General features: G+C 49.1%; 1 protein-coding gene across 2 annotated transcripts; it reads left to right on the top strand.

The window, feature by feature from the left end:
- The first annotated feature begins 12,385 nt into the window (after positions 1-12,385).
- Positions 12,386-21,155, top strand: CD74 (CD74 molecule). Of its 2 annotated transcripts, XM_007188641.3 has the most exons (9): positions 12,386-12,648; positions 16,121-16,293; positions 16,500-16,573; positions 17,113-17,175; positions 17,945-18,040; positions 18,394-18,481; positions 19,513-19,704; positions 20,197-20,259; positions 20,535-21,155. In XM_007188641.3, the coding sequence occupies exons 1-9, from the start codon at positions 12,572-12,574 to the stop codon at positions 20,543-20,545; spliced, it is 837 nt and encodes a 278-aa protein (XP_007188703.1). In that variant the 5' UTR covers positions 12,386-12,571; the 3' UTR covers positions 20,546-21,155. The 2 variants fall into 2 exon arrangements, with proteins under 2 accessions (XP_007188703.1, XP_007188704.1); XM_007188642.3 differs by lacking the exon at positions 19,513-19,704 and having other exon boundaries at positions 12,390-12,648.
- The last annotated feature ends 345 nt before the right edge of the window (positions 21,156-21,500 follow it).

Genomic DNA, 21,500 nt, shown 5'->3' with positions numbered 1-21,500 from the left:
AGCAGGTAAGCAGAAGAATCTGGATTTGAACTTGGCTCTGTCTGGCTCCAGAGTGTGTACCCTTCACCTTGACATAATCCTGCCCTGATAGATGTTTAGGATATGCAGTCAATGAGGCCCACTGATTGGGATTCCAAATTCGGGGAATGCAGAAGCCCAGGAGCCAACAAGAAGGCCTGTGGGGGCGGGAGGAGAGAGACCTTGAAGCTACCATTCTCCCACCCCCCTCAATGTTTGGCAATGTTGAGCTTGCCTAGCAAATAGCCAGTGACTGTCAAGAAGAAATCATCATCTTAGGAAAATCACGTTAGCATGATGAGTAACTGAGCTTGCAAAAAAAAAAAAGATTGGTGTCAGGAGAAAATGAAAATTGAGAAATGCAGGACAATAGGAATAACCTGCACGGAGTACGGAAGAGGGCAGAATTCCAAGGGACAGGGCTAGGCCCAAAGTGTGGAAGTCATAGAGAGCAAGTTGTAGCTCTGCCTCAGGAAAAATAGCAATAATGACAGTGTCAGAGGCTAAAATTTATTAAGCACTTACCAAGCAACTTAAATGTAGCATCTTATTTCATCCTCATCATACTAGGAAGTAGGTACTGTTACTATGATTTTACAGATGAGGAAACTGAGGCACAGTATGCTAGTAGGAAGCAGAGTTGAGATTCAACCAACTGGAGTCCACACTCTGTATTGCCACACTATCCTGCCTAAAATGAGCTGCTTGTGGAGGTACTGAGCTCTCTGCTCTGGAGGCCTGTAAGCAGAGCACCAGAGATGTGAGGAAATGCTCCAAAAGGACCATTCCCAAGAAGGACAGAACTAGTGAACTGATAATTAAGCTTGTCTGGAGAGTAATGAAGGTAGACACTGTCCACAAGGATTGGGAAGGAATCCTATCTGCCTTTTGAATCCAACCCCTTGGGAATAGGGGCTGTAGGCGGCATGGCCTTCACTAAGACTGGTCAAAGTGAGTTAAGGGCTCTGTGGGAGGCATGGTACTTAAGAGAATGGGCTCTGCGGACAGCTCAGACCTGGGCTCAAATCCTGGGTTTGCCACTTGCTGGCACTTAGCTAGTGTTTGTACATCTCATTTAATCTCCCTGAGGCTCACAGGGTTATTGTGACAATAAAATGAGAAAACACAAGGAATAATTTATACTCAGTTAGAGATGAGACAGATCTCCGCCAAGTCAGGAAAGTCAGGAGCCAAGGCCTTGGTGTAATTCAGAAAGCTTCACTTTTTCCCCAAACCCAGTGGATGGACTGTTGGTGGCAGCAATTGGGAAATGAGCTGCCAGGCTGAGGAGGCAGGTATGAGAGCCGGAGAGCAGGAAAAGAGAGGCGTCAGGGAGTTGGTTTGGTGCCTTCGAGGAGAGGCACTCCAGGACCACTCTTGCCTGGGGAGGAGGCTGGTCAGCCACACGACCCTGCGGTTCAGGGGCGGCTCTGTGGAAGTCCCAGGGACTCACCGTGCCGGAGCTCGGCAGAACCCTCCTCCTCAGCAGCGTCAGTCCCTCCCTCCCTCCCTCCCTCCCTCCCTCCTGAGGCGTTCCCATCCGGACAAACACGTTCAAACACCGTGACCTGTGTTCTCTTCCAGGGGCTACCCTCACCTCTCTGCTCCCCCTCCCGTGCTGGCTTCACTTCTTCCCTCCCAATCACCTCCCAACCCAATTCTCAGACCTGCTTTTGTCAAGATCTCCCGTGACCTCCATGTGGCCCAGACCAGTGGGCATTTCCCTCAGTGATATTTGACACAGCTGACACTCCTTCGCTCCTTTATTGGGATCTGTGATCACACCCTCTCCCCGTTTTCTTCTGCTCCCTGACCACTCCTCTGCACTGCTCAGAGCTGGTCCTCATCCGATCTCTACACATTGAGGGTCCCCAGAGCTCAGCCCTGATCCCATGGTTGAAAATACTGTCTGCAATTTGGTCATTTACAAAGGTGTATGCTCATTCTTTCAAGTTTCAGTCTGGGACCTTCAGTCATCTACTTGATGTCAACACGTGGGTGTCACACAGAATACAGCCAGAACCAAACTCTAGGGTCTACCGATTCCAGAACCATCTTCTCCATCCCAGCGAATGCCACCATCCATTGTATAGCTCTAAACCCGGGCACTGTCTTTGAACTCACTCCCACAGCAAGTCCTGACATTTCTACTTTCAAAACAGCTATCGAACCCATCCACTTTTCCTTGTCACCACCACCGTCTCTCACCTAAACTACTTTACTCCTAACTGATCTCCAGGCTTCCACTCCTGCCCTTGGTAAATCTATATGCCGCACATCATATAAAAACATAAACCAGCCCCAACCCCCTCCCTGCTTGACAACCTTTGCCAGCTTCCCATTGTTCTTGGAATAATACCTAAGCTGCAGCCCAGCCTGTTCCCTCAACAGCATCTGAAACCCCCCTTCCCCTCACTCACTAGGCTCAGACGCACTGTATTTCTTTCTGTTCCTCAAATGTGCCAATGACATCGTCTCTGTCACCCAAGCAGAAAAGGTCAGCAAGCCTCTTGGTCTCACCCCTCTATCCATATCCAGTTTTGCCTGAGTCCTGTGGACTTCCTCCTGACATTTTTATTCTTTGTCACCTTTCCTCCAATGCTCCTAGCTATAGCCTCCAACAGGCCTGCCTCTCCAGCTTGACTTTTCACCACAGCCTCCTGACTGGTCTCCCTGCCTCCAGCCTCAGCTGTGACCTGACCCTAGCCACAGATTGACCCCGACCCCTAAGCCCAACCTCAGCCACTGGTAGCCTGGTCTCTGACTGAGACTGGGGCTCAGCCATCGCCAGGTGTCTCCAAATGCCCCTGTGTCCTAGTGACAGGCACAGAACTGGTGCTTGATACATATTTGTTGGATGAATGAATTCTAGGGGAAGGCTCGGTCAGTCCTGCTCAACTGTGCTAGCTGAGATCACATGTCCAAAGGTCATGCTATTAACCTACCTGCCAGATGGCAGCTGGGAGAAGAGTAGGGGATTCCCACATCCTAAATTGGTTGTAGAACATCTGACCTAGGGCAAATCACATCCTCTCCTCACTCAACTGTCCCTTTAGTAGGATGGGAAGGAGTGAAGCAACTCGTTTCTTTCTCCCAGAAACACTGTACTGTACTCAGTATAAAATGTTTCCGCACCCCAGTTCTGCTTGGACCTTCACAGCAGTGCCATGAGGCAGTGGGGATTATCTGCCCCTATTGTACTGATTTTCAACACAGCCTGAACCACCCTTTTAAACTGCAAGTCAGATAATGACACTCCTTTGCTCAAAGCCTTCCCATGGCTCTTGATTTTACTCAGAGTAAAAGCCAAGGTTGTGACAATGGCCACAGGATCTGACCCCAGAACTTGCTGACCTCATGTCCTGTCATGCTCCACCTTAGTGGCGCCACTCTAGCCACACTGGCCTCCTTGCTGTTCCTCAGCCATGCCAGGTGCATCCCCACTCTGGGATCTTTGTTCTGGCTGTTCCTTCTGTCCAGGGAATCCTTCCCCCAGACACGGCCTTGATTAACCACCTCAAGCCTGTGCCCAAATCTCGCCTTGTCAGTGAGGCCCAGCCCAACACCCTATAAAGTACTACAACCTGCCCCTATCCTGCTGCTGTAGTAATACCTTTCCTTTTCCCGATCTCTGGCATCACTCTTTTTTTTTTTTATTGGGGTACAGTTGTTTCACAATGCTGTGTTAGCCTCTACTGTATAGCGAAGTGGAGTTCCCTGTGCTGTACAGCAGGTCCTCATTAGTTATCTATTTTATACATATTAGTGTCTGCCATCACTCTTTTTTAAATTAATTAATTAATTAATTAATTTGCTTGTGCCAGGTCTTAGTAGCGGCCAGAGGGCTCCTTAGTTGCAGCTCACCAGCTCCTTAGTTGTGGCATGTGAACTCTTAGTTGCGGCATGCATGTGGGATCTAGTTCCCTGACCAGGGATCGAACCCGGGCCCCCTGCACTGGGAGTGTGGAGTCTTAACCACTGCGCCACAAAGGAAGTCCCTGCCATCACTCTTTAATAAACAAATTTACTTGTTTGTTTCCCACTAGAATGTAAACTCCATAAGGGCAGGGATACTTGTCTGCTTTGTTAATTTATGTAGCCCAAGGACCTGGCACAAAGTAGATGTGCAATAAATAATTGTTGAATGCGTAAATGAGTGAGTGAAAGAAGTGAAGTAAGTGGCTTGCTCAGCCCAGGCATAACAGGTACAGGACTGTAACCCAGGCCTGCTCCTTCCCCACAAAGAGGACCTTTTCCGACCCCTTGTTCGTGGCCAAGGTGTGCTAGGGTCCAAGGGCCCCCCACACAGAAAGGTTGGCCAGGCCATGTGGGGTGGTAGATAGGGCTGGACATGCACTGCCTACCACCTGGGGTGGCTCTTTCCTCTCAGAGACTTTGGGACCAAGGAGGAAAACAGGATGGGAGAGGTCCTGTGGGATTCCACCTCCTGGCTCACCCCGGTGATCTGGCAGGAACTCACACCTCTGGGTCTTAGAGTGCCCAGACCAAGGGAGAACAGGCATCTCAACCTAGACTAGCTTAATGGGGACACCACAGGAGGAGACTCCCAGGATGATCCAGAGCGGGAGGGGGAGGCCCCCTCTGGCTCTGTTGAGCAGCTGCAAATCTCTGGGTACAGGCAGGGTCCCAGATTCAGATGCAGCAGATTTGCAGAAAAAAATTTATCACTGAACTACCTAACATTTATTGCACACTTAGTCTGTACATCAGGCATATGTATATTAATTCATTCAATACTCCCAACAGTCTAATGATTTAGGTTCTATTAGTATGCCCATTTTACAGGTGAGGAAACTGAGGCACAGTGGAGTTAAGTAATTTGCTCAAAATCACACATCCTGTAGTGGTGGAGCTGGAATTTTTTTCTTATCAAAACAAAACTTTTGATAGTTTCTGAGAAATTTCAAGGAGGCTTACAACACACATTTTGTGCTCATGCTGTGAAAGAGCCCACTGTCAATGTAATAATGTGTCAAGGTAACAGTGATGGGAATATAGTGTCTTCTTAGCAGCTAGCACAGTTCTTATATAGGAGGAAATTGGATTTGTACACAATTGCCTTTACTTTTTTTCTAACCAGTTATTATTCAAAATTTCAAACATACAGAGAAAATGTTCGTACATATACCCACCATCTAGATTCACCTATTGTTAATTTTATCTATTATCTTTCTATCTTTTTTTCCTGTTTTGAAAATAACTTGCAAACCTCACGTCATGTCACCTCTAAGAACTTCATTCAGCCTTCGGCTTCTAAAAGTATATTTTTCTAGCAGACTAAAATTCCATTATTGCGCCTAAGAAAAGCAGTGATAATTCCAAAGTATCAGCTAACATTCAGTCCATATTCAAATTGCCCCAGCTTCTTAAAAATATTTCTTACAGGGACTTCCCCAGTGGTCCCATGGTTAAGACTCTGCACTTCCAATGCAGGGGGTGCGGGTTTGATCCCTGGTCAGGGAACTGAGATCCCACATGCTCTGTGGCACGGCCAAAAAACCCCAAAAAACAGGGACTTCCCTGGTGGCGCAGTGGTTAAGAATCCGCCTGCCAATGCAGGGGACACGGGTTCGAGCCCTGGTCCGGGAAGATCTCACATGCCACGGAGCAGCTAAGCCCATGCGCCACAACTACTGAGCCTGCGCTCTAGAGCCCGCAAGCCACAACTATTGAGCCCTACACGCCACAACTACTGAAGCCTGCACGCCTAGAGCTCTTGCTCTGCAACAAGAGAAACTACCGCAGTAAGTCTGCGTACCGCAACAAAGAGTAGCCCCCGCTCGCTGCAACTAGAGAAAGCCCACGCACAGCAAGGAAGATCCGATGCAGCCAAAAATAAATAAATTAAAATTTTTTATTTAAAAAAAACCCAAAAAAACAAAAAACAAAACCAAAAATCTCTTACAGCTTTTTTTTTTTTAAAGTTTTTTCCTTTGTGATGAGAACTCTTTATTTATTTATTTATTTATTTATTTATTTATTTATTTATTTATTTATGGCTGTGTTGGGTCTTCGTTTCTGTGCGAGGGCTTTCTCTAGTTGTGGCAAGTGGGGGCCACTCTTCATCGCGGTGCGCGGGCCTCTCACTATCGCAGGCTCTCCTGTTGCGGAGCACAGGCTGCAGACACGCAGGCTCAGTAATTGTGGCTCACGGGCCCAGCCGCTCCGCGGCATGTGGGATCTTCCCAGACCAGGGCTCAAACCCGTGTCCCCTGCATTGGCAGGCAGATTCTCAACCACTGCGCCACCAGGGAAGCCCTCTTACAGCTTTTTTCCCAACCAAAATCTTGTCAAAATTTACAAATTGCATTTGGTTGTTACGTTTCTTCAATCTTTTAAAATATAGAACCCTCTCCACACCCACACACGCACTTTTTTTCATGACATTGACTCTTCGATGGGTACAGTTGTTGTTTGTAGACTGTCTCTGAATTTGTCTGTTTCCTCATAGTTTTATTTCATTTGTTCCTCTGTGTCCTGTAAACTAGAATTTAGGTCTAAAGGCAGATTCATTTAATGATTTTTTTAGCAAAGATACTCCCCAGCTGAGTATCTTACCCCATTAGGAGATACATAATGTCACGTTGCTCCACCACTGGTGATGCTAAAAGTTTGATCATGTGGTGGTGACAGCAGGGCTGCACCGTTGTAGAGTGCCTTTTCCTGTAAACAACCAGCAAGGACTTTGGGGATGATACTATGGCATGTGGATATCCTGTTCTCCCCCAACCCTTTGTCTCATGGTTTTGGCATCTGTTGGTGGTCCTTGCCTGAGTTAATTATTACACTGGGGGTTACAAACAGGTGATTTTCTAATTCTGTCTTTTCTTTTACATTAGTTAGCTTGCATTCTTCTAGAAAGAAGGGTTTTTCCTCGTCAACTGGGATTGAACTATATAGTTCCTTTTAAAGAGGCGGGGTAAATTATTCTTATTGATGCTGAAATTGTCTCATATTTGGCTGGCAGGTGCCTCTTCAAGTTGGCTCCAGGGTCCTTCTGACAAACTCCAGTGGTCTTTGAGCACTTCTTTGCTTTCTGGGAAAAAAAGATGTCTCCGACTCACCTGTGTTTTCCCTTTGTCAGCCCTGGGATCTGCCATTTTGGAACTAGAATGTGAATCCAGCAAGTTGGCCTCAGAGCTCTTTTGTTTAGACCAGTCCCAGCTGTGTGACCTTGGGCCAGTTCCTTTCTGCTTTCTGAGCCAGACTTTCTTCATACGAACAGTGGGGGAGCAGAATCCTGCCTTAACCCTGGATACCCCTCAGGGTGTGGCAGATACCAAGCCTTCCTTCTTCCCGTCATTCTGTCTCCATCCCCATGCAGGAGGGTGGGTAGGACGGGGCTGCTCCACTGGGCAGTGGGGCCTGTGTGACAACTGAGACCTCTTACCTACTAGAAGAAAAGGAGAGAGCCATCATCCGGCCCACCCTCCTAGCTGGAATCATCTCCAGCCTCCTGTGGACGAGGACAGGATGACCTTTGGGGTCACCCTCAGCTTTGGCCTAAAGCTGCTTCACAAGGAAAAGGCATTAGACTACCATTTTGTTATCACAGTCAGTTTAGAATCAACTGACTTTGATGTTAAATGGAGTTTTACTTCATATCAAAATTATAAATTCACATATTTAAATAATCAAATCCTTCTAAAAGGCTGGCTGTGAAAAACAGCAATTCTTTACCTTCCTTTTCACTCCACTTTAAAACGTTTTTAGCCGATTCTTTTGGTATTAACCTCCATATCTCTAAATAACTACCGGTATTGTTACTTCCAGATTGTTTCAGTTTTAAACATTATCTGGTTGGCTTTTCACTGTGGAAGACCAAGATTTAGCCCTCTTTTCTCCTCTAAGTGACTTTTCCTGGCCTCTTATCCTCCCAAATGCCTCTATTGTATGTTTAGTTAGGTCAGTATTCAAAGTTTACTATATTATGACAATGTAAATGCCATTTATAGCTACTCTATGTAGTATAGTATGATGACTATTCATTTCCTATATAACTTTTGTTTTCCCAAGAGTTAATAGTTGTCTTGGTTTTTCATTTGCTTAATTTTCTGTGAAATTATCATAATTCAACCTCATACTCTCCAAAAAATGATCTAAATCACCTCTTAGTATGTTCAGACCTATCAGCTATGTATCAATTTTATCTTGTTGAAGAAATGTCTTTCAGAGCCTTTGGGCCTGATCCAATATGGATCTGTTGCTTTACTCCTGGGATTTTGCTGAATCATCATTCTGGGGATCCCCATTCCCTCCTGTGAGCTGAATTTCAGTTTCCTGTGTCCCAGGTCTTCCTTTACTTTTAGTGAACACCTTCATTTTGGTGGAACATACCTTCCTGAAGCTTTCTGAGGAAGAAAAAATTTTTGAGATACCGAATGTCTGAAAATATCTTAATGACACCCTCCTACCTATTTAGTAATTTGGCTCAGTAAATATTCTAGGGTGGAAATCATTTTCCCATAGAATTTGGAAGGCGTTGCTCCATTATCTTCTTTTTTTTTTTAATAAATTTATTTTATTTATTTATTTTTGGTTGCGTGGGGTCTTCACTGATGTGCGCGGGCTTTCTCTAGTTGCGGTGAGCGGAGGGGCTACTCTTTGTTGTGCTGCATGGGCTTCTCATTGTGGTGGCTTCTCTTGCTGTGGAGCACGGGCTCTAGGCACGCGGGCTTCAATAGTTATGGCACATGGGCTCAGTAGTTGTGGCTCGTGGGCTCTAGAGCGCAGGCTCAGTAGCTGTGGTGCACGGGCTTAGTTGCTCCGCGGCGTGTGGGATCTTCCCAGACCAGGGCTTGAACCCGTGTCCCCTGCATTGGCAGGTGGATTCTTAACCACTGCGCCACCAGGGAAGCCCACTCCATTATCTTCTGGTTTCCAGGGTTGCTCTTAAGAAGTCCAAAGTCTTTCTGATTCCTGGTCCTTTATATCTGTCTTGTTTATTTCTTTCTGTGGAATTTTCTTTTTGTCTTTATTTTTCTGAAACTTCACTTGATGTGCCTTGGTGTGAAATTATTTTTATACTTTGTCCCTGGTATTCACTGGGCCCTTTCAGTTTGGAAATTTATGTCTTTGAGTTCTGGAAATTGTACTGAATTTTTTCACTGATTTCTCCCCCTCTGTTTTCTCTGTTCCCTATTTCTGGAACTCTGATATTTGGCTATTGAGCATCCTGGACTGGTCTTTAATTCTCTTATCTTTTCTCTCTATTTCTTTCTTTTTATCTTTGTGGTCTACTTTCTGGGAGGTAAAACACACGCACACACACATACACACAAAACCTTTATCTTTTACCTACTGGTTGTTTAATATCTACCCTCATATTTTTAGTCTTTAAGAGATTTTTTGTTGTTCTTCTTCTAACAGTACTTCTATCTTTATAGCATCCTATTCTTGTTTCATGGGTGCAGTATCATCCTTTATCTCCCTAAGGCTATTAATGACTGTTCGCTTCCTCCATGGTTTTGGGGGTTTGGTTAGTTGTTTTGTTCACTCTCTTTTATGTTAGAGGTTTACTTCAGATGTCCCATGACCCTTGATTGTCTAAAAAATCAAGTGGAAGCCGTGACCGATGTGAAGGGCTTATTCACTGAGGGCTTCCCTATAGGGTTATCTGGCTGGGTTGTTTCATTGTTGAACCCCAGTATCAGAATCTTTAGATCATTCCTTGTGGGATGGTCATGCTCTCCAGGGAAGCCTTCTCTCATTTATTGCCTGGAGAAAGAAGGTCTGGCTTCTGGCATTCTGGGAACTGGGTCGGGGAGAAGGCTGGGACTCTCAGCTTCAGAATTGGGCCCATGCCCTGCACTGTGCCTGGGGATAGACTTCCAGTCCTCTTTCAGGGAGGGAGGGATAGTTGCGGAGGGAGAGGACATGGATATCCAACTGTTTTCATAAACAGACTTCCAACGAATCTTCTTTTTAGCCCCACCTGTACTCCCACACAGTGTGCCTAATACCTCAATTCCTGAGCCTGTTCTATCATATAAATTGGTGGCTTCTCAGCTTTTCTAGCTGCAGGTTTAGATTAAGGCTTTAAAGCTTTAGGATTAAGCTTTCTGGGGTCTGTGAATGACTACCTCTAATCCACCTGCTTTCCAGCCTCCAAAATTCTGCACTGTTTTCTCCTGTTCTCTTTGTCCTTATAGATTTACACTAAAAAAAAAAAAAAAAAAAAAGGCAACTCTTTGCCATTTTAGTGACAGAGCCAAGTGAAAGAGGAAGCAAAGCTATATATGTGTTCTAGAGATCATTACCAAGAAATCTGTTTTTAAATTGAGCTATAAATTTCACATAATAGTCAAGCTTTTAAAATGGTACAATTCAGTGGTTTTTCCATATATCCACAAAGTTGTGCAACAATCACCACTATCTAATTCCAGAATATTTTCATCACCCTGAAAGGAAATCCCATACCCATTAGCAGTCATTCCCCATCCCCTTCCCCCCAGCCCCTGGCAACTGCTGATCTACTTTCTGTTTCTATGGCTTGCCTAGTCCAGACATTTCAAATAGATGGAATCATACAATATGTGGCCTTTTGTGTCTGGCTTATTTCACTTAGCATGATGTTTTCTTTTCTTTTTTTTTTAAAAATAAATTTATTTATTTAATTTATTTATTATTTTTGGCTGCGTTGGGTCTTTGTTGCTGCGTGCGGGCCTTCTCTAGTTGTGGCGCATGGGCTTCTCACTGCACTGGCTTCTCTTGTTGCAGAGCATGGGCTTTAGGCGCGTGGGCTTCAGTAGTTGTGGCACGCAGGCTTCAGTAGTTGTGGCTCACGGGCTCTAGAGCGCAGGCTCGGTAGTTGCGGCGCATGGGCTTAGTTGCTCCGTGGCATGTGGGATCTTCCCGGACCAGGGCTCGAACCCGTGTCCCCTGCATTGGCAGGCGGATTCTTAACCACTGCGCCACCAGGGAAGCCCAGCATGATGTTTTCAAAGTTCACTTTGTGGCATGAATCAGTACTTCATTCCTTTTTAAAAAAATAACAGTTTTATTGTGATATTAATTCTTCTTTATGGCTAAATAATATTCCATTGTACGGATAAATCACATTTTGTTTACTCATTCATCAGTTGATGTATATTTGGGTTGTTTTCACTTTGAGGCTGTTATGAATAACGGTGCTATGAACATTTGTGTATCCACACAAAAACTATGAAGTTTTTGTGTGGATATATGTTTCCATTTCTCTTGAGTAGATATCTAGGAGTGGAATTACTGGGTCATATGTAACTCTGTATTTAACTCTTTGGGAAATTGCCCAGTTGTTTTCCAAAGTAGCTGCACCAGTTTACATTCTTGCCAGCAATATATGAGTTCCAATTCCTTCACATCCTTGTCAACACTTGTTATCTGTCGTTTTGATTATCGCCATTGTAGTGGATGTGAAGTGGTACTTCACCGTGGCCTCGATTTGCCTCCTAATGGCTAATGATGTGGAGCATCTTTTCATGTACTTATCGACCATAAATTTGTTAATTTATTAATGAAAATTTAAACACACACACAAAAGACATAAAGATTAATAAAACAAATATGGTCTACAAGCCACAGATAGTCAGAAATAAAACCATGCCAACACAGTTAAACCTCCCCTGGGTACCCTTTCCCAGTCTCTCCTCATTCCCTCCCTGTAGAGGTCCCCGCTTTCATGAATTTGAACGACACAATTTGAGCATCAGGAGGCAGAAGGGTAGAATGGTTAAAATCATGGGCTGCAATTCCTGGATGCACGATCCTGGGCAAACACGTAGCCTCTCAAAAGCCTCAGTGTCCCTATCTGTAAATGGAGATCATAAAATAAAACAGCCCTCAAAGGGTTACTGTAAAGATGAAATGAAACAAAGCAAGCAAAACGATTAGCACAGTGCCTGGCACAAAGGAGGGCTTGGTAAGTGGTGGCAAATATTAGTACCAGAGCCTTAGAACCATGGACTCAGGTTCATAAAACACTTGAGTTAGAAGAAAGCAGAGGGAACAGTGAATCCAACTTTCCTCCTCCATTTTGAGATGACAGAACTGAGGACTGAGAGAAGGAGAGGAACTTGTCTAAGTTCACAAAGGGGGAACAGCCCCTTTCTGCACCCACTCATCTATAGGTGAGAGGGGAGACAAACAAAGCGTTTTCGGTATTTTTTGCTTCAAAGTGATTTCCTGTCTAGGGAGTGAACATTTGCCTGTTTCTCGAAACATCCAAAGAGCCTTATGAATCCACAGGTCTGCCCAGAAACAAGTGATGAGGGCCCCGGGCAGCCAGTGGAAGCATGCTGGCCTTTCCACCTGCCTGGGGGACCTCCCCCTACTCATCCTGCCCCGTTAAAGGCAGCTTTGCTCAAGTGGGGGGTATTTCCAGCTTTGTGGCTTTCACTTCCACCTCTACTAGGTGGGCGGAGTGCCCTCCTGTGGACGAATCAGATTCTTTCTCAGCCCCAATTTCAAGAGGTGAGCCAGGGGCTCAGCGTCCCAGACACGCAGGAGGCAGCAGCAGCAGCAGCAGGAGAGGGGAAGACCAGAGGCCAGAACCATGGAAGACCAACGTGACCTCATCTCCAACCATGAGCAGATGCCCATGCTGAGCCAGCGCCCCAGAGCCCAGGAGAGGTACGTGTGAACGGCAGGAGAGAGCACACAAGCCTCGGACCGCACAGAGTGCGCAGGTGCTACGGGAGGAGCAGTAGACCGGGAGTCAGAGGAGGCATGGACTCGGGCTCTGACCCCAGTGCTAACTGGGTGATTTTGAGCAAGTCTCCAGCCCGCTCTGGGCTTCAGTTCTCCCTCCTGTAAAATGAGGGAGCTCCTCTAGGACAGGGGTTTTAACTTTCTATGCATCATGCACTTCTCTTCTGAAAATCGGGAGAGCTCTGGACTCCTTCCCTAGAGCTTCACACAATATCAGGAGCTTCACAGAGTCCCCTGAAGCTGGGCCATGAGGCCTAGGTTAGAAATTTTGGACCAGATTTTGAAAATAGTATGGATCCTAGATGGAGAAGCAGCTCATCATAGAGGACGTCCCTCCTAGTTACCATAAATTGCTATATGTGTTTATATCAAGGGAATTACAGTGCAGGTGTCTGTAGAGTAGATGGAGACATTTGCCATCACAGGAGGGAATGAGAGATGTTGGAGGGGGATCAAAAAAGGGGGAGGGGGGCTCTGGCTAAATTTCTAGAAGGGACTGTGGGTTGATGTGGGTGGTACCCTGCCTGTGCCCCTCTCCCTTGCAGCAAGGGGCCAGCACAGCCATCCAGAGGACCCCTTCCCAACTCCAAGATGGCCTCATCCATCTGTTCCCCTGAAAAGAAAGGGGGGTGGTTAGAATGCAGCTACCCTAATGCCCCTGCTCCCCCAGATAATTCGCAAATTACAGGGAGTTACAATTGTGATGTCAGCTGTTGCCAGGCAGAAATGGGTTTGGGAGAGACTCTCAGAGATGTCATGAGGAACTGCATACTGTGGGACAGGTAACTAGATAGAGACCTTTAGAGACCATTTTCACAGCCTGTGAAAATCCTGGGGAATCCCATGGCTAGGAGGGCCGACTCTTACGAGGGCTGGATTCTGGTCCAGGTTCTGCTACTGTCATGTGTGACTTGTATAAATCAGTGTTTCTCTCTGGGTCTCAGTAGTAGTAATAATAATAATAACTATGACAGGAGTTATGATAATAGTTCCTATTTACTGTATACCTGTCACCAATCTTCAGTCACTGTTAGTCATTACTATGATTAATTTTGTGCCAGACATATAACTAAATGCTAAACTCAATCGTAATTCTCTTAGAAATCCTATGAGTTGGGTACTTTTATTATTCCCAGTTTTACATAAGAGAAAGTTGAGACATATCAGTAAGTGACTTACTTAAGTTATTGCAGCTACTGAATACTGGAGCCAGAATTTGAACCCAGGACTAGTCTGATATCAAAGTTTGAGTTTATTCTACCATCTGACCTCCTTCTAGAGGCACGATTTGCAGGGAGGGGAGATGGGTCCCCCTCTGAGCTCAGGCCTCCCAGTGAGTTGCAGACCCAGCATGGGCTCAGTGAGCAGAAAGGGTGCCCCCTCGTCAAATCCTTGTCTAGTTCAATTACTGCTTCTAAAAACTGTCCTGGCCTGTTTTGGACCCTTTTGTGAACACTTCTGCCTGGCAACATTTGTATCATGATTCCTGCTAGTTCTGGTTGGCTCCTGACTTTGGCCAATTATTATTACTAGTCAAGAAAGAGGCAGTAGAAAGGAGGAAGTGAAGAGAGGGGTGACAAGAATTGGCCTTTGTCTAGAACCAGGAGACAGGCAATCAAGATGCATAAAGAGGAAGGAAACCAGATGCTAAATTTAACTATTAACTCCTTTGAGATTAGTGCTCAGTGTTACTTATGGGGTGCTAACTACATGCTAGGTATGGAGTCGAGAGTTTCCCCCCCCCCCCGCTCTTATTTTGTATAACAGCCCTTTGAGTAGAGTAGATGTTCTTACCTCAAGTTACTCACTCAGAGAGGTTAAGTGACTTGCCCCTGGTCCCCGAGCTAAGGGAGTGGCAGAACCAGGCTTCCAATCCAGGTTACATGGTCTCGTCTTCATTATGACTCTATAGAGTCTCAGGCCTTGTGAGAAACTGAGCTTCAGAGAGCGGATGGTGGGAGGCAGAGCTGGGGCTAGACTGGGGGTGGGGCTGCTGAGGGGGTGAGACTGTAGAGCTTGAACTCAGGCAAGACCCAGACTTGGGTGGACTTTTCACCACTTCAGAGGCCAGGCCACCCCTGTTCCTTGGGAAGGCCAACAAGTAGGATTTGTTTTCCCCTCCTGTCTGTTTTTCTCCTTTTCTCCACACAGGCTTTTTACTTTCTCCTTTCAGAATAATAATCCCTTGGGCTGGGCCTTGGCCCAGAAATCACAGAGGACTGACAAGCAGAGAGCCAGTGAGAATGAGCCATGTCTGTGATGTCATGAGTTACTAGGCAGCAGGGTGTTCCTGGAGGTTCCTAAACTAACCTTGCTGATTGCTGGAGTAAGCAGGGTGCAGTCTCGTCCTCAATTTCCAGTGGGGTCCTAGTAATTCTATCCCTGGGGTAGGCGGGAAAAAACAAACCGGTCAGGAACTCTCAGGGCCCTGGGGTGGGATCCTTACTTCCCCGGCACGTAATGTGTACATGTTCCCTCAAAACTGTATCCAAGGCCAATAGCTCCAAGGGCTGGCCGAGGTCCAGCCACCCCTCCCTGTGCAGCCAGCCAGTCCAGAGAGCGTGAGACGTTCTCCCAGGTCAAACAGTCTCAGGCACCAAACTCCTGCTGAGATACGCCCCGCCCTGCTCTCTAACCCCCATCCCTGGTAGATATTACCATTCAGAATACTTTTGTGGTCACAGACAGATCTTACTTCAGATGATGACCACCAAATTCTAGAATTGCTGAGGTGAGAGGTACCCATGAAACAGGCCCAGAGAATGGCAGAGATGTGCTCAGAGGCACAGGGAGTGTCTTGGGCAGAGGATGTGCTCCCACAGGGGGGTGGTCCCTGGCCCTTTTCCAGCCGGACATTGTCTGATGCACCCAACCCACTCCTAAAAATGGCAAGGCCTCACTTCTCTTTTTCAGGTGGGCTGCATGCTCTGCTGTCCAGGCCCTACTTCCTTCCTTCGTCTCTGATTTCACTGCAGGGGTTGGGTGCATAGTGGGTGCTGCCTGGAGGGCAGCCCTGATCCTCAGGAGATCCTCTGGTAGACGGAACTTGGGGAGACCCTCCACCTCAACCCCTCATTGCACAGGTGGGACCGAGGCCTGGAGAAGACAAGGCACTTGTCCCCGGTTCTTCCCCATGCAGCCTAGGCCCAGGGGCAGCTCCAGGATTTCCACCTGGGAGGGCTATAGGGGCAGCACTGATTGGAGGTAGGGGGTCAGGGGAACGTCTTCAAGCTGCAGGTTCATAGGCACTTGTTTGTGTTTAAAGTGTGTGTTTGTTAGCGGTAGCTGAGGGCCGAGGGCTGGAAATGGGGGGCACACTCCCCACTCCCTGCTAGTCCTAGGGGCAGCCGCCTCCGCGGACCCTCTTCCGACCTATCTCCCCCGCCCCCAACAGCAAGTGCAGCCGTGGAGCCCTGTACACAGGCTTTTCCGTCCTGGTGGCTTTGCTCCTGGCCGGCCAGGCCACCACTGCCTACTTCCTGTACCAGCAGAAGGGCCGCCTGGACAAGCTGACAGTCACCTCGCAGAACCTGCAGCTGGAGAACATGCGCATGAAGCTTCCCAAACGTGCGTGCCCCACCTCTATCCCCACAGCCCTCACGCCCCCCGTCCCTCACCTCAGAAGACCCCTCGTTCCTGCACCCAGCTGCGTCCGCCGTCCCTTCCCTCCGGTCTGGAATTCCAGTCCCTCATCTGGGTCTGAGATCTCGGTCCCTGGACCTGAGTGCCCTCTTCCCTGGGGCCACGCTCATGCTGTACCTTCTGCCCCATAGCCGCCAAGCCTCTGAGCAAGATGCGGGTCGCCACCCCGATGCTGATGCAGGCGCTGCCCATGGAAGGCCCGGAGGTAAGGCCAGCCCCAGGGCGGCAGAAGAGGGAAGCGTTACCTAGCCTGGATGGAGGGCAGGTGCCAAGGGACAGGGGAGGACAGCTGGCCCGGGAAAAGTAGAGCTGGAGAGGGGGTCCTGACTGCTGGGGAGGAGGAGGAACTCCAGAGGCGGGGGAGGAAGGAGCCTCTTGGGGCGCTCCCTGGGAAGAGGGCTCAGTCCCCCACAACTTACAAAATACTTCTCATTTCCCAGAGCGTCTCACAGTGCCTCCTATTCTCAAAGCCCTTGATATCATATATGGATAATGCTTCTGTTCACAAAACCATCTCCTGTCCACAAAGCCTTGGGCAGGAAAGCTTACGCAGAGTTGACGAACAGGCTACTGAGGCAGGAAGGTAGTGACTTGCCCGAGCTCTCACATTTGGAGGTGGCAGAGATGGGCCTGTTGAACATCTGGGAATCCAAACTCTCACCCAGACCCCAGCTGCTGGCTCTGCTCTAGGGCCCCTCCTCCATGGGCCAGTGCTGGGAAACACCCTATTCCTTCCTTCCACAGCCCATGCGGAACGCCACCAAGTACGGCAACATGACACAGGACCATGTGATGCAGCTGCTCCTGGTGAGTGGAACCCGGCCAGGCATCCCTGACCTCCTGCCCCATCCCCATAAACCCCCAGTGCGGCTATGCTTCAAGACCTGCACCATGCCTGGCTCACAGCAGACATTCAATATGGGATCACCAGATTAGTGAAGGAAGACAAGTGTGGCCCTTAAACGTTATATGAAGTCCAGACCCGCCACTCCCCGTTTTGTGTTTGGGATGGAGAAACCAAAGCCCAAAGTCTGGAAGTGACTTGCTGAAGATGCCTGTTTTTTCCTTCCCAAATTTTTGCTGCATGTCTACTCAGTGCCAGGCACTGTGCAAGGCTCTGGACCCACAATCGGGAGCAATCAGATCCAGCTCTTAGTCCCATGGAGATCTCAGGCTAGCATGGGAGACAGACAAGTGACCAGGTGATGAGGGATGTGCAGGGAGCTTTGTGAGGAAAGTGGCCGAGGACCCAACCTATCTGGGTGGTTGGGATGAGGTCAAGGAAGTCCTCCTGAAGGAGGTGAGACCCGAAAGATTAATAGGAGCCTGCAAGGAGTAGAAGACTGAGGGTTATTGGTAGAACTGGGCCTGGAACTGGGTCTCCTGACTCCTAGCCCTGGGGTCTTGTAGCTGTGTAGCCGGATTACCTAGACCACCTTCCCTCCCCACTAGCTCCAACATGCTGAGGTCTGGGGTCCAGCCCTCAGAACGGAAGACCAGGGGAACATGGGCTGCACATTAAACCCTGCCTGCCAGGAAGCTTTTTAACCTTCCTTCCTGCCTTGCTACCCTGCAGAAGGCTGACCCCCTGAAGGTGTACCCGCAGCTGAAGGGGAGCTTCCCAGAAAACCTGAAACACCTTAAGGACACCATGGATGGCATGGACTGGAAGGTCAGCAGCTTCCCTGCCCTGGTGCCCTCCCTCTCCCGACATCTAGAGCAGCCCTGGGAAGAGGCGGGGTGAGCAGGGAAGCCTCCCTCTCCCGACATCTAGAGCAGCCCTGGGAAGAGGCGGGGTGAGCAGGGAAGCCATTCTCAGGGAGCTGGAGGCGGCTTACCAACACCTAGAAAACCCCAGCCATGGAGGAGTGCTTGGAGTTGAGGAACCACCTCGACCAAGCCCTGTGGGGTCTCTAAGGAGGAACCAGGCTCCCGCTGGCCCTCCATGTCTCTGTCCCCAGGGACGAAGTCAGGCTGGGTTGGAGAGGGCTACTGAGCCTGACTCTTTGCCTTTATCCCCATTAGCTCTTTGAGAACTGGATGCATCAGTGGCTCTTGTTTGAAATGAGCAAGATCTCAGTGGAGGAGAAGCCCTTTGAAGTTCCACCAAAAGGTAGAGGGAATGGGAGCCTTGGGGAGGCAGGGTTTCTGGGAGCTCCCTCAGGGGTAGGGCCTTGGGCACTCCCTGATCCATGCACAGGACTCTCCCAGCCTCTCAGCTCTCACTCCTGTCTCTCCTGCCTGCTCTTCTGGGCTCGGCTGCCCCCAGCCCCCCATCCTGTCTGGGGTACAGAGTCCTCCCTTCAGGAGGTGACCCTCCTTGTGGAGGATGGTACTGCACAAGGGGGCCTGGAGCAAAAACCACCCATAACATCCCAGGAGTCATGGCAATGACCTTCTCCACCCAGCACTGCGCCCTGCAGGTTCCCGTGAGAGGGCTGGGCTCATGAGTCTCACCCTTCAAAGGGACCTCTCCCAGGTTACACAGCCAGCGGGTACTAGATAAGAGGGCCTTGGGGTTTTTCCATCTCATGGACAATGTATACCAGGGTTTTCAGCCCTAAAGCCTTTACGGGTCCTGTGTTCTCATCCTGGTGCTAATTTACTGTGTGACTTTGGGCAAGTCTCTTCCCTCTGGGCTTCAGTTTCAGAAGTGGAAGATCAACGGTCCACCCCTCTCTGGGCCTCGGATTCTCCATCATAGAGTCATAGAGGGCACATTGGATGCTATCTCGACCAACTCCCAGCTAATGTCTGAATCCCCTCTATAACATCCCCATCACATAGTAACCCCCACTTCTACTTGGATACCCCCAGTAATGCAAGCTCAGACTTACCAAGGTGTCCATTGCTTTTCTCTAGAAGTCAGAATCAGAGGTGCAATTCTAAACTTTAATAGGCATTGAGTGTTAGAAAAAATCATGTTCTGGGATGAATTAGCCACACAGCCATTCACTTCCTCTTTGATCCTGGACCTTGTTGGTTCAGGCCTCAGTTTCTCCATCTGTGCAATGGGTAGAGCAAGTACAGCCACTTGGACAGAAGGCATTAGGCCCACAGCAGTGGTATGTGGATCTCTGGTTCTGCTGAGACCCTGGCCCAGAGCTCGCTCACTCACTGTGTTCACCGTGCCTGTCGCTTCAGTACTGACCAAGTGCCAGAAAGAGGTCAGCCGCATCCCTGACATCCACCCGGGCATGTTCAGGCCCAAGTGCGACGAGAACGGCAACTATATGCCGCTCCAATGCTATGGGAGCATCGGCTACTGCTGGTGTGTCTTCCCCAACGGCACCGAGGTCCCCCACACCAGGAGCCGTGGGCACCATAACTGCAGCGGTAAGCAGTGGCCGCTGTGCCAGGAGCAGGAAGGACCAGGAAGGCTGAGGGGCAGGAGGTCCCTCCTGGCGCACATGGGGCCAGGACACTCGAGGTGACAACTCCTGGGGGGCAGCCACTCAGCCATGCATCCACCCACCTGTGCATTCCTTATCTGTTTGTGCATTTATTATTTCTCTCCTTTGCCCACACTCATCTTCTTACTCATTTATCCTTCAGTCCTTCCACTTTACCCCTCCATGCATGCATCCAGGAGTCTCCAGATCCACCCATCTGATTTCATCAGCCCCCTCCTTGGCCTTGCTCATTCAATTCCCCAGCCGCACTTCATTGCCGCTTGCAGCCATCCAACAAGCATCCTTCCATTCATGTCTGTTCTACCAAGCACCAGGCTCGTGGTGAGGTTGGGAAGAACTAGCCCGCCCAGGCCACTTGTCAATGGGTGCGGTAGGCTGGGCTGCAACTAACAAGTGGAACTGTGCTCCTTTGCAGACCCACTGGAGATGGAGGATCTGTCGTCTGGGCTGGGCGTGTCCAAGCAGGATCTCGGTCAGGGTAAGGGCCCCTGCAGGGGATCTGGTCCCTAGCAGCTTACCCCCCGAGGGGCCTACTCGCTTGTGGGTAGATGACCCTGGGCCATTCTCCAACATCTATTTCACAGAGGAGGACCAGCGTTGGGGGTTTCAGGGGCTATGACGGTCAGTACTTGTACCCAAGCAGGAGGCAGTGGAGGGTTAAGAGTCCTCGACAGCTCTGAGGCCACAGGATGCTGGGAAGGGGCAGCAACAACAGGTGAATCCAACCCTAACCTGCTGTGTCTCTCTCCGCAGTCATCCTGTGAGCACAGCAGACACAGACGCCAGCACTCAGCCAGCCCTGCATGGCCACAGTTTCCCTGGCCCCCTACCCTAGCCCCTCTCCTTCCTTTACACACCCCTCCCCTTGCCGTCTCCCACCCTGCACTTCATTCTATGAGACTCTGGAGCCTGGCTCTCCATCATCCTTGGACACATCAAATCATCAGAACGGCACAGATTAATAATACAGAAGGGCCCTGCTGCTCAAAGCGCCATCCACTAGCAGGGACACAAGGCCCAGGGAGATGGACCATGAACCAGGCCGACCCCCACTTCTGACACCACATGGTGCTCCAAGATCTAGGCCCATGGAAGAGGTGGGCAGGTGTAGGGAGAAGGGACGGCACTGACCCAAGCCCCAGGACTGACACCTCTGCTGTCCCCTCCCCCACTGGCCTCGGCCTTCCAGCCCGTTTAACTGGGGGGGAGGAGCCACCCTTTCCCTCTCCCCAGCATCACCCACCCAGGAAGAACCAGCCTCTCCACCCACAGCCCCTCCTTTCTACCAACCCCCAGTTCCATCTGCACAGCCAAGCTTGTCATCGGCCCTCAGGGCCATGGCGCCTGTGAGAATAAAAGGTAGTGAGTAGAACACTCCCAGTTCCCGGCTGCTCTGTTGGGTCCGGTTCGTTTCCCCGAAGGGGGTGAACTGCAGACCTTGCATCCTGTGGTCTAGGTGGGAGGATGCCTGTGGGGCGGGGCCGGGCTGTGGGGAGCGGGGCTGCAGTCTTTCTTTGGACGCAGACACGCTTGGTCTCCATGTTCCACACACGGGAATATATTCTCTACTTCCAAGAAGAAACAGGCTCTTGCCCACAGTCCTTTAAGCGCAAGCTCCTCTGGGTCCGGCTTCTCACATCCCCATTTTCTTTTCTATACTGAGAACAGTACAAGTGTGATGACAGATGGCAACAACATGGGCCCTCGTGTCGGGATCAC

The sequence above is a fragment of the Balaenoptera acutorostrata genome, chromosome 2 (assembly GCF_949987535.1).
Source record: "Balaenoptera acutorostrata chromosome 2, mBalAcu1.1, whole genome shotgun sequence".
NCBI classification, from domain to species: Eukaryota; Metazoa; Chordata; class Mammalia; order Artiodactyla; family Balaenopteridae; genus Balaenoptera; species Balaenoptera acutorostrata.
Note: the sequence above shows the minus strand (reverse complement) of the source record. Positions and strands in the feature narration are given on the sequence as shown.

Coding starts and splice junctions, on each gene's coding strand:
- CD74 (XM_007188641.3), top strand. CDS start 12,572: ATGGAAGACCAACGTGACCTCATCTCCAACCATGAGCAGATGCCCATG. Junction 18,482..19,512: donor CTTTGAAGTTCCACCAAAAG/GTAGAGGGAATG, acceptor CTGTCGCTTCAG/TACTGACCAAGTGCCAGAAA. Junction 19,705..20,196: donor TGGGCACCATAACTGCAGCG/GTAAGCAGTGGC, acceptor GCTCCTTTGCAG/ACCCACTGGAGATGGAGGAT.